The sequence below is a fragment of the Schistocerca serialis genome, chromosome 4, assembly GCF_023864345.2.
Source record: "Schistocerca serialis cubense isolate TAMUIC-IGC-003099 chromosome 4, iqSchSeri2.2, whole genome shotgun sequence".
NCBI lineage: Eukaryota > Metazoa > Arthropoda > Insecta > Orthoptera > Acrididae > Schistocerca > Schistocerca serialis.
In genome coordinates, this window is record NC_064641.1 from 498,059,254 (window position 1) to 498,073,097 (window position 13,844).

At 39.1% G+C, this 13,844-nt stretch overlaps 1 protein-coding gene across 1 annotated transcript in view; it reads right to left on the bottom strand.

Moving 5' to 3' along the window:
* Positions 1-316: 316 nt before the first annotated feature.
* Positions 317-13,844, bottom strand: part of LOC126475217 (mitochondrial dimethyladenosine transferase 1) — a 43,844-nt gene continuing 30,316 nt past the window's right edge. Inside the window, exons 4-5 of the mRNA XM_050102878.1 lie at positions 4,930-5,083; positions 317-622 (exon numbers count right to left, since the gene is read on the bottom strand). Coding sequence (XP_049958835.1) covers positions 364-622; positions 4,930-5,083 — 413 coding nt within the window. The 3' untranslated portion in view covers positions 317-363. The remainder of the gene's footprint in view (positions 623-4,929; positions 5,084-13,844) is intronic.

The window sequence follows — 13,844 nt, forward strand, 5'->3', positions numbered from 1 at the left end:
CACTTAAGGAAAGCTATTTCTGCTGCTCTTTCATTTGATGTATTATTTATAATTGTAAGTTGAATGTAATAAATTCTATAGAGCCTTAGAACCCGTACATTCATTTTGAAACACCCTGTATTTCCAGTAATGTATTAGTTTACTTATACATGTCTCAACTCTGTTGTCTTTTATTCAATAAATGCCTAATGTTAAAAGATATACTATCTGTAATGATACTGCCATGGTGTGTGTGTGTGTGTGTGTGTGTGTGTTTCACATATCATATGATGAAATATACACGTAAATTCAATTTCTTGAATGGAAATAAGAAGCATTTTGGCACATTTTCCTCAGTTTTATTACGAAAAACAATCTACAGTTTCACTGTGACTCAGCTGAAAATTCTAAGTTCATTTCCTCTGACCTATAAAGTTCCTCAAATTCTGCAAGCTTGTCTTTCTGGGCCCTCGACTCATATTTGTAAAGTCGTGGATCTTTATCACAAATACATTTGTAAGCAGTGCAGAGTCTGCCAAACTCTTCTACGGTAAGTTGGAATGGTCGTGTGGTGGGATCTACATCTGCAAGCATGTACATCTCTTTTCCAAGCCTCTCTCGTGCTGGGCCTGGAAAGAGGCATCTGCAAAAGAAAGAAACAATGAAAAATATTCATATGCAATACTTGTAGTTGAATAAGCATAAAATAAATACTAATTAAAAAAGCAAAGCTGTTTTCAATCCAAAGATTGTTTTAAGCACCAGCTCCCGCCGCTCTAACATCCTCAATACTTGTGGCCTTGCTGCTACTGAACACTAACTTTCCCAATTCCCAACTAACTCCAAACCTTAACACTCACTCGTGATCACCATAATCAACTATATCCTCACCCACAATTTCTGCTCCTTTGAAGGCATCACCTGCGAATAAATTCATGGTACAGCAACTGGCAACCACATGGCACTGTCCTACACTAACCTACTCCAGGACAATCTAGAGGAACCCTTCTTAACTAACCACGAACCTCCTTCAGGCTCATTTATGACATCTTCATGGTCTGGACTGGGGGGTCATGACACTATATCCGCATTCCTCTGTAACCCCAGCATCATCTCCCGTATTCCCTTTATCTGGTCTTCCTCAGTCCAACAAGTCACCTTTCTGTCTAACTCCACCTCAAGGATGACTACATCAGTACCTATATCTATGTCAAACCTGCCAACCAATGACAATACCTCCACCCATTCCATCCAGAAGTCTTTTCCATGCAGCCTAGCCACACATTGTCATTTCATCTATAGTGGCAAACTGTTCCTCTCCAAATATACCATGGGTCTTTCTGAGACCTTTACAGACAAAAATTACCTTCCCAATCTTGTCCAGAAACAGATCTCCCACACCTTGTCTCACCAGTCACTATTATCTCCCCACATACCCATAGTCCAGTCACAAAGGAATACTCCCCTTGTGACTCAGTACCACTCAGGACTGGAGAAACTGAATGACATTTTCCACCAGGGTTTTAACTATCTCTCATCTTGTCTTGAAATGAGAAATATCCTCCCCACCTCTCCCACAATGGTGTTCCACCACCCATACAATCTATGAAATATCATTGTCCATCCCTATTCCACTACTCCTCCCAACCCCTTGTCTCATCACTCATATCCCTGTGGTAGATTCAGATGCGAGACCTGTCCTACACATCCTCCTCCTACCAACTACTGCAGCCCTGTCATTGGCTTTCCTACCCCACCAAAGGCAGCCATGTGATCTACAAATTTCACACACAACCAGTGTGCCACATTCTATGTTGGCATGACTTGCCAAGTTGTCTGTCTGTCTGAATGGTCAATGCCTAATTGTGTTCATGAGAGAGCTGGACCAATAAAATGCCATTCAAAATGATTTGCTTTATTTTAACAACTGCTTCATCCTGATGCTGTACTCTTATCATGTCTCCAACATGTCTCTCCATGTTTCCATACAGAACCTTAGCATCTTTCCTCCACCCCTCCACCTTCATTCCTCCCCTTCTACTGCAGGCCACCTCCATAACCCAATCACCTAACCTGCACCTATCAGGCACAGTTGCAGTCAGGCCTTAGTGCCAGAAGCCATAGCCATGTGTGACTGAGTAGTTGCATGACTCCTCTATGGGTTGAATAGCAAATAATGTCTCATTTATGGTTTAGGTGAAGGTGATGGTGAAGGGTGCAGCGAAAGACACAAAAATTAATGCCAGTTTTTTTGTATCGAACAACAGACTCCATTTCTGTCCCAAGTCAACTATAGCAACAGCATCTACATTTAAATCTGCATGACTACTGTGAAATTTACACTAACTGCATTGCTGAGGATTCAACAAACCATTTTCACACTGTTGCTCTCTACCGTTGCACACTCTTAACAGGGCGTAGGAAAAATGAACAATTAAATCTTCCTGTGTGACCTCCAACTTCTCTTATTTTATGACAATGGTCATTCCTCCCTATCTAGGTAGGTATCAACAAAATATCTTTGCATTTGGAGAACACCGAAGACTGAAATTACTTGCAAAGATTTTGCCGCAGCAAAAAAATGTCCATTTTAATGACTGCCACCCCAACTCGCCTATTATATCAGTGACACTCACTCTCCTATTTCGAGTCTATACAAAATGATATGCCCTTCTTTGAACTTTTCCAATGTCCTCCATAAGTTGTTCATAATAGTAATTTGTATGTATTTAGCTGAATAGACAGCCTTTAGATTTGCCTGATTTATCATATAAATGAAATTTAATGGATTCCTTTTAATACTCACGTGGATGACCTCAGTTTTCATTATTTAGGTCAAATTGCCACTTTTTGCGCCATACAGATATCTTGTCTACATAATCCTCTAATTGTTTTTTGTATTCTGATTACTTTATCATACGGTAAACGAAAACATCACATGCAAAAATCTAAGGGTGATGTTCAGCTTGTGACTTTAATTGTTAATATAGATTAGGAACAGCAGAGGGAGTGCCAGATACTACTTCCATTTTACTCGATTTTCCATTAGTTACCATGAACTGTGACCTTTCTGACAGGAGATCATGAATCCAGTTGCACAATTGAGACAATACTCCATAGGTATACAATTTCATTAGAAGCCACTTGTGAGGAATGATATAGAAAGTGGTTTGGAAATCTAGAAATACGGAATCAATTTGAGATCCCCTGTCCACAGCACTCATTACTTCATGAAAATAAAGAGCTAGTTGTGTTTCACAAGAATGATATTTTCTGATCTGTGCTATAGATAATTTTCCTTGAGGAAATTCATAATATTCGAATGCAGTACAAGTTTGAAAAACCAGTAGCAAAAACTCTCCCCACAAGCTTCCTAATTACTAACTTACAAATGTACCATTAAATAAATTTAAACAACACTAATTGCAGCTTCTCTTAATAATTTAACATAGTACAATTCATATTACAAACACGTATCATCTGATCTTGCAGGAACGAAAAAGGAGAACTTGTTATTGCAACTAAAAATACAACACTCCTCTGTACTGCACATAAGGAAGTGAGACAAGGTCTGACACATCATTCCACAATTCCTGAAAATTACAATAATCAAGTTGTCATGAAATTAAATAAACACTACACAAATACAATTTACTTACAATGATGAGCCAAAACATCATGACCTCTGCTCACTGCGATGTTGTCTGGTGGCACTGAGGGCTCATGACACAGCAAGAGAAGAATGTGAGTGGAGCAGAGACAAATGAGGAACCGTTCTAGAGATAATAAGTGGCAAAAATGTGAAAATCCACCGAAATTAAGCAACTTTGACAAAAGACGGGTTTTTATGGCCAATGCCTAGGCGCAAGCACCTCAGAAACGGTGAAGCTGGTCAGTTGTTTGTGTGCTACTGTTGTGAGCATCTATGGAAAGTGGTTGAAGAATGCTAGAACCATGAGTATGTGACAAGAAGTTGGACGTCCATACCTCATCATAGAACATAGGGATCGGAGGCTTGCCCACTCTCAAAAGCAGGATAGCCAGTAATCTTTGGCAGATCAGATGACAGAGTTCAGTGCTGGCACAGGCACAAGTGTTTTGGAGCACACCGTTCATCACACAGTGTTGAACATGGTGTTCCACAGCAAGGACTCTACGTATTCCCATGATGCCCCAACAACATTGTCAATTGTGATTACGGTGGGCAAGGAATCATTAAGATTGGACAGTGGATCAAGGAAATCATGCCACCTGATCAGATGAATCACATTTATTGTTAAATCAGGTAATGGTTGTTTCCAGAGATGCTGTCATCCAGCCTATTGGCTGCTCAAAACAGCAACATGACACGGACGAAGGCTGGTGGTAGCAGTATTATGTTACGAGGCATATTCACTTGGGCTTCCATGAGACACATGGTAGTAATCAAAGGCAACATGACACCCGTGGACTGCATGAAAATTATCAGGGACCACATGTAACATCATATGTTTCATGTCTCCTTCAACAGTGGTGGTATCTTCCAGCAGGATAACTGACAATGCCACAAGGCTAGAATTATGATGCAATGGTCTGAGGAGCATGATAGTTGACTCGCATTGTTATCTTGGCCATCAAATTCAACGTAACTGAATCCAATGAAAACAAACTGGGACACTATTGGGCACCAGCTCCACACCCACAAACCAATTGCACAAATATTATGGCAAGTGTGCGCCCATGCGTAGGCCACAAACTTCTGGAAACTTATCAACTACTTGTCGAATTCATGGCACACAGAATCACTTCTGAATTGCATTCCAGAAATGGACCAACATGCTTTTAAGTAAGTGGTCATGATAGTTTGGCTCATCAGTGTATAAATAATACATTCAAAAAAATTCAGAGCACAGCTAATACTATCTATCTTGTTATGCAGCATTTCACCAACGTTATGAATCAAATACTTACTCTGCACCCCTAATACTGTACTTCTGCCTGTAACTGAAGATGGTTCGCACAACTTTTTCCACAAGTGAAAATGGTAGCGGAATTACAGGTCTCACTAGAGGTGTAAAATGAACTATACCAACATCAACATCCGGTTTTGGAATAAATGCTTTTCCTGAAACATAATGAAAGAAAATGACAATGCCTAAAACAAAAAAAAAAAAAATCTAGTCACGAAAACTGCCAGTCACATAACAGAGCACAATGTGAATGTAATCAGATTACTTCAGTGCAACGTATTTAAAGAATATAATTAATTGTTCCCACTACATGTTTATTTTTTATTTCTTAAAATAAAGATTAAGTTTTTACTTTAAGTCGTTGAACTGCACATGTACTGTGGTGCACACTCAGCATTGTGATGCAGAAGTAAATTTATTGCCTCTATAAATTTTTTCTTGATTTAAGGACTGACATGAAGAAAGGCAACCATTAGAAACGAAACACAATATCACAATGAGTGATGACAGATCACAACAAGTGAGCTGTTAGGTTTTGTATCATTTTCTGAACGCATACCCTTATATTCTGCATTAGACTCTATCCACTAATTCCTTTATAGCTTTCAGTCAAGGTAATTTTGTAAAGAGGACACATGTAGTGCATCTACTCATGAAAGTGCAAAGTGGAAACAAAGACTACTACCTGAACAAATGTCACTGTTTTGCCAATACCTTGTGACAGCAAATTTGTTGCTGTTGTCATTATTGTTGCTGTAGTAGTCTTAAGCTCTCCACACTAGTTTATCCTGTGCAGAAGTACCACAACTTATATCTACTGGAGCCTGCTTATTGTAGTCAATCAAGGCCTTCTCTCTCTCTCTCTCTCTCTCTCTCTCTCTCTCTCTCTCTCTCCCCCCCCCCCCCCCCCCCCAATTTTTATCCCCTACATTTCCCTCCACTATCAAACTGACTATTCCTTGGTGTCTAACAATCCCTCTATAGACAAGTTGTGCAAAAATATATTTTCTCCCTAATTCAATTTGGTACATTTTGATTGGTTACCTAACCTAGTAATCTAATCTTCAGCATTCATTTGTACTACCACATTTCAGAAGCTTCCATTCTCTTCTTGTCTGAATTGTTTATCATCCCCATTTCACTTCTGTGCAAGGCTATGTTCTAAATACACACTTTCAGAAATGACTTCCTATCACTTCAGTGTATACCAGGTGTAGACAAATTTCTCTCTTCCAGAAACACTTATTGATATCGCCCATTTGCATTTTATATCATCTTTACTCCTGACATCATCAGTTATTTTTCTGCTTGAATAACAAAGTCAAGTTTAAACCTTATAGACTACTGATGATAAGACAGATATCCCTGTAGTTGTCCCAGTCATAACTTCCCTTCTTATGCAATGGTGTGATTCAGTTCTCCTATTCCTTTGGAGTACTATTCTCCTCTTACACTCTCTGGAACAGCTTAGCAGATTCCTGACCATATCTGCTACAACATACTTGATTATTTCTGGAGCTCTCCTATGGCATCCTGCAGCCTTCCTTTTCTAACTTAGTCAACCTCCATTTCTATCTTACACGGTTTAGCATCTCTAAGCTCAACAAAGAGTTTTATGGTGACTTGTTTTTGAGCACATGCTGATGTGGCAATAGCTGATACGGAGTATTCACTTGTGATCGACTGCAAACAGTCGATTAGAGGAAGTATTCAAAAGAAAGTAAAGCAGCATCCTGAAATGTATGGTCGTGTGTCTGAAGAATATTCAAAGGTGATTTACAAATATGGAATGTCATCTAAAATTGAAGCATTCATGAAAGTTTAAGATTTATTTGAATACCTTGGCATGATTTTGTTACTACGTGTATTAGTAAATCGCTATCCTGGAACCTGGCACCCAGTACAGTTGCAGTGTAGGGGCAACAAACATTAAGTTTTCAATACGTCATATAATTATTGAGCAAATTTTAAAAATTTAAATGCTGCCTCAATCTACTTATTACGAGGTATAATCCTGTGTTTAAAGTTTAACACACTAAGACTAGTATAACTCTTAGAAACTGAGTGTTTCCCTTGAGGCATCATAACTGTTGGCAGCCAAATACATGGACTTACTTCATCTTGTATTTGAGAATGAGAGCATTTAGTGACTTCCAATTAAATTTACATATAATTTCAAACGTTTACAGAACTTTTCTCCCACAAAAGGTAGAAAAGAAAAAAATTTTAGCACTTACTACATTTTCAGACTTCATCATCATGCATAACCTTTCAATTTGTTAATTCTTTACTACTAATTATTCACAACATACTTTGTGTACAATATCTACATATATCACTTATTGTAACTGCGGAACTGTATCACTGTATGACACGCAGTTTAAGAGATACGGCTTTGTAACACTGAGAAGCTTTTACTTAAAATGGAGAGCAAATTACTCAGTTTATATACCTCCAGCATATCTTAATGAGGGCACTTAGCAACTTCCAACAGAATTTTAAGCATAATTTGGAGCCTTCTCTGAACTTTATCTTGCAAGGCAAATATGAGGGCTGATCAGAAAGTAATGCATCAACAATTCTTTATTGAATGTAATGAGAATTACACATGATTTTATCTACACACCCTATTTTTCACCATAAACTCCATTCCATTCTGTGGTCTTCCTCCTGCGCAAAACAAGGGAGTGTGTGTCCTGTTGGTACCAATTCTTGTCCTGGTGGCGGAGCCAGCACTTCACTGTAAGAACTTCCTTTGCCGATAGACAGATGCAGGACCAACTACCGAGTTGTAATGAGTCTGTCCTTGCTAATGACATCACCACCTCGCTGCAATGTGTCAGGTGTGACAGCGTGGATGGTCTGCCTGATCACTGAAAATTGTGGAGTCCACCGAACCACTTTCTGATGACCTCACCCTCCGAGTCCAGCAGCTAACTGTACTTCTGTTGACAGTAGATGCTCCACAGACTTTGTACAAGTGTTTGTGAATATTCCCCATAGTTAGTTTCACTGCAGTGAGAAATTCAATGACTACACATTGCTTGTAACACACATTGCCTACAGATGCCATTTTGAAACTGTCCTGCAGCTATGCTATCTGCTGGAAGTGACAGAAACTTGGCATGCTCTCTTGGGAGACTTCAAATAATACGTAAATAACATTTCGCATTTGTAGAGTTGTCTTTGGCTGAGGGAAAAAAAAATGCAGTGCATTACTTTCTGGGCAACCCTCGTATCTGACACATTAACTCATCCTTGAAGTAATCAGACATTGGAAGCTGTTTTAGACAAGGGAGTTAAAAAATTTACAGAATTGGGAATTGACTGGTAATCCAAAAACACCTTTCAACGAAGGATATAATAAACTAATAGGGATATCTCAACCCAATGTGCTTAATGAACTTCACTCAACTGATTATTAAATAATACTACTGAAGTAATGATCCACCACTGATGAGAGGAGTAATTATCAATGAAGTGAGTAACGAGAGGAGACTCACAAGCTTCCCCCAATGATCTTAAAAATTCTGATAAAATATCGTGTACTTTGGGTTTTTGTTTCGTGTTTGCTTTTTCAGTCCTCTGTCAAATTCTTCTAAATCATGGAAGCTTCTACAGCTCTGCATATGTCCTCTCTATCCATTCCTGCTATTCAATTTTGCACTTTTTGTCAATCTCTTTTTTAGTTGTGATAATTTTCTTTTGCCTGCCTCTCCTTATATCAAAATTTACTGTTTTCCAACAATACCTACTGAGCTTTGTCTTGTTGGTTAGTGGTTTTTCTGAAGCCTTCACTATATCATATCTCAAAACTAACGATCATCATCTATTGCATATATTTCATCGATTTTAGTCCTTCTGTTCTGTTTGGAATACTTTTTTTCCAACTAGGACTTATTGTATGGTTACACATATTTTGCTCTGGCACAGCTATGGATTCTACACTACTGTCTGTGGTGACAAATTTTTTAGGGATATTTGTATTAGCTGATAAAATCTGATGTCCTCCACTCACCAGTATGTGAATGACTCTTCATTTGGTTACATAGTGAAATTTTATTGTAGCCATATTTTTGCCCATACAAACATGTTCAAATGAACACAAAATTTACATGGGAGCACATATAGTTGACCATCTTTCCTTGACATTAATGAACGTGAAGTAGATTAATGATACAGCTATTCTATGTACTGAACACTTTGCACATTGATTTTCAGTCAAAAGCAAGTAATTTCCATTATCCATGCAAAAAAGATTTAATAAAGATAATGGGAATTTTCAAGATAGCGAACACTACATTACGAAATATAACTTACATCATCCCCCACCCCTTTTCACCAACTTACAAACCAGGCAACTATTAACAAGTTCTCTCAACATTTTCTATCAGTCTCAAAGGATAATTAACAAATCAGAATTGACAGCAGAATGTAAGAGAACAGGAGTATTATTATCTAACATTAATGAAGTGGAGAAAATTACCAGTGATATTTTTTAAATATATGTAATATACAAATGGCACTGTTGTTGAGGCATACACAGCTGTGGTAGCACATTTTATAGCAAGAACTCTGCAATCAGCTACATCTTGAGCCAATTTTATTAAGGCACTACCTGGTTTGTAGCTTATAGCCACATCACCAAATGCATTTAAAAAGAGAGAAAAGAAGAAGAAGAAGAAGAAGAAGAAGAAGAAGAAGAAGAAGAAGAAGAAAAAGAAGAAATGTTAAACGACATATCAGCTAGTACAGAAGGGCCAACTCTGTAGTTAAAATCATAGTGTTTGTGTAGGCCAGGTGGTCCCTGAATAAAAACTTGGGGGATGGAAAACATCCTATTCCATGTAACAATGACACATAAGCATATCAGCACACCACAGAACAACCACCGGATGCGTGACCATGCTGACTTGCTGGCATGTCTTTGGTATACAGCATAGGATGTTTTCCATTGATCAACTTTTTATGCATGATTACCCGTATTATGGAAACTATGGTTTTAACTATGAAGGTTGGGCCTTCTAGATTCTCTGCCATTTTGTTTAACATGTTTTCATTTTTATATGCACCTGATGATTTGACTACAAGCCATTAAACTGAGAGTGCCTTAATAAAACTGGTCCAAGATACAGGTGTTTGTGGAGTTGTTGCTATAAAATATGTAATGTACTACTGAGGAATCCTTCTTAGATGCAGGTAACATATTATAGCAAAATATCATCTGCACTGCAAATGACATACAGTTACAAGAATATCAGTTCGCAATATTTGGGTCTGTGTTTTGTTAGTAATGTTATGGATATAAACATTGTAATTCCATAAATGTAAATATTATCAAATAAAAGTTTTACAGATCAAGCAGCACATCATATCTACATCTACATCCATACTCCGCAAGCCACCTGACGGTGTGTGGCGGAAGGTACCTTGAGTACCTCTATTGGTTCTCCCTTCTATTCCAGTCTCGTATTGTTCGTGGAAAGAAAGATTGTCGGTATGCCTGTGTGTGGGCTCTAATTTCTCTGATTTTATCCTCATGGTCTCTTCACGAGATATACGTAGGAGGGAGCAATATACTGCTTGACTCCTTAGTGAAGGTATGTTCTCGAAACCAACAAAAGCGCGTACCGAGCTACTGGGCGTCTCTCTTGAAGAGTCTTCCCCTGCAGTTTATCTATCATATCTATAATGCTTTCATGATTACTAAATGATCCTGTAACAAAGCACGCTGCCCTCCGTTGGATCTTCTCTATCTCTTCTATCAACCCTATCTGGTACGGATGCCACACCGGTGAGCAGTATTCAAGCAGTGGGTGAACAAGTGTACTGTAACCTGCTTCCTTTGTTTTCGGACTGCATTTCCTTAGGATTCTTCCAATGAATCTCAGTCTGGCATCTGCTTTACCGACGATTAATTTTATATGGTCATTCCATTTTAAATCACTCCTAATGCCTACTCCCAGATAACTTATGGAATTAACTGCTTTCAGTTGCTGACCTGCTATATTGTAGCTAAATGATAAAGGATCTTTCTTTCTATGTATTTGCAGTACATTACACTTGTCTACATTGAGATTCATTTGCCATTCTCTGCACAACACGTCAATTTGTTGCAGGACCTTCTGCATTTCAGTACAATTTTCCATTGTTACAACCTCTCGATATACTACAGCATCATCCACTAAAAGCCTCAGTGAACTTCCTATGTTATCCACAAGGTCATTTATATATATTGTGAATAACACCGGTCCTATGACACCACTGCGGCACACCTGAAATCACTCTTACTTCTGAAGACTTCCCGCCATTGAGAATGATATGCTGCGTTCTGTTATCTAGGAACTCTTCAATCTAATCACACAATTGGTCTGATAGTCCATATGCTCTTACTCTGTTCATTAAACGACTGTGGGGGAACTGTATCAAACGCCTTGTGGAAGTCAAGAAACATGGCATCTACCTGGGAACCTGTGTCTATGGCCCTCTGAGTCTCGTGGATGAATAGCGCGAGCTGGGTTTCACACAATCGTCTTTTTCGAAACCCATGCCGATTCCTACAGAGTAGATTTCTACTGTCCATAGAAGTCATTATACTCTAACATAATATGAGTTCCAAAATTCTACAATTGATCAACATTAGAGATATAGGTCTATAGTTCTGCACATCTGTTTGACATCCCTTCTTGAAAACGGGTATGACCTGTGCCCTTTTCCAATCTTTTGGAACACTACGCTCTTCTAGAGACCTACGGTACACCGCTGCAAGAAGGGGGGCAAGTTCCTTCACATACTCTGTGTAAAATCGAACTGGTATTCAATCAGGTCCAGCGGCCTTTCCTCTTTTGAGCGATTTTAATTGTTTTTCTATCCCTGTGTCATCTATTTCGATATCTACCATTTTGTCATCTGTGCGACAATCTAAGAGAAGAAATTACAGTGCAGTCTTCCTCTGTGAAACAGCTTTGGAAAAAGACATTTAGTATTTTGGCCTTTAGTCTGTCATCCTCTGTTTCAGTGCCATTTTGGTCACAGTGTGTCTGGACATTTTGTTTTGATCCACCTACCCGCTTTGACACAAAACCAAATTTTCTTAGGATTTTCTGCCAAGTCAGTACATAGAACTTTACTTTTGAATGCGCTGAACGCCTCTCGCATAGCCCTCCTTACACTACATTTCGCTTAATGTAATTTTTGCTTGTCTCCAAGGCTTTGGCTATGTTTATGTTTATGTTTATGTTTGCTGTGAAGTTCCCTTTGCTTCCGTAGCAGTTTTCTAACTCAGTTGTTGTACCACGATGACTCTTTTCCATGCACGTAAGCAACCTGAATAGGTCCGTTGTGTTTTGAGATTGGATTTCCATATCCTGCAAATGAGTAAACTGAGAGAAAAGACAATGGGGAACACTGAACAAACATCAGTGAGTATTGATTTAATGAATAAAAACTCAGCCAGACATTACTCAGACAATAGAAGAACTATTCCTTTTATAAGCTCACTAGACAAAATATAATTCACCCCCTTAAAAGAGTGCACTGCTCATTGAGGAGCACTGTAGATAGTGTAGAACTGACCAGGCTGTCACGAGATCTCCACTCCTGGCTGAAGTGCTGTATATGTGACAGTCCGTAGTATGGAAATGGATTGCTGTAGAGATGTGACAGAATGGCAAAAAGGAGGTATTGTGCTTTGATGTGCTCATACCCACATTGATGTGCTCATACCTACATTGTGAATGAAGTTGCACAATTTCCTGGAGTAGCAGTGCGGACTGCTGAACATTTCTACAAAAGAATATATGGTAAAAACAGAAGCTGTACAATGTTATAAATCAACAGAGACAGGAGGTGAGTGTAATGCTTCAATGACAACTAGTTTCAAATATGGCAAAATTTGCTGCAGTTAGTGACTGCAGGTCCATCCTAACCAGTTACTGAGCAAACATTGCGAAGGGAACTGTGAAACTAACATTTGGTGTAGAGTATCTGGCAAAATTCCACTGTTCAGAGGCACATAAAGCTGCAGTCTTCAATGGGCCATATCATAAAGAAACTGGACAGTAGTATGGTCCAATTAGTCACACTTATGCCTCTTTTCAAGTTATTCAGGACACTGAGTGCACCAATAAGTCCAAAGAGGTAGTTAACCAATAGTATGTGCAGTGTATAGTTCATGCCACATATGGTGCTGCGATGTTTTGGGGGCTTTTTTTTACTTGGCTTGGGTTCATTAATTCAGACTGCTGTGTACATTAACCAATATTCTCAATGATTAAGTGCTTGATTGGTTGATTGGGGGGGGGGGTTTATGGGACTAAACAGCATGATCATCCATCCCTCAAATTGTGGTGTATCCAGAAGGAGAGATGTTGACCGAGAATGTGATCCAATGTAGTCGGGAGATGAAAATAGTAAAAGCAAAAATGCTGAAAAGGCAATGGACATCTTTTTTACTGTCAATAATAAAAACAAGATGAGAGAAATAGGAAGTCTGGAGGTTAGCATCTCTGGGGCTCAGCACGTGAAAAGGAACACTCCATCCACAGCTCTCTCACCACTGAGTCATTAATCCAGTGGTCACTGTGAAAGGCACTGCATAGTGACCAATGTATTGGTCTGTGAGAAGTCGGTCAATTAGAAGACCCCTACACACAAAGTGGTACTTCCCCACAGGGGTTGGTATGCACTGAAGTCCCCATGTACAAGAAAAGATGGGGGGGGGGGGGGGGGATAGGGGTTGGTTTAGGTGATCAATTCAACCTGCCTGGCCTGTCCAGAGGTAGGTGAATGTTGCAAATGGTGATTGCTTAGGTGGTTTGCCCCCACACTTCTATCACTTCCAATGTGGTATGAAGAGGAATCCGTTAACCGAATTAGCGAACCAATGTACAGACCACTCCAGATGCCCTCTAAAGA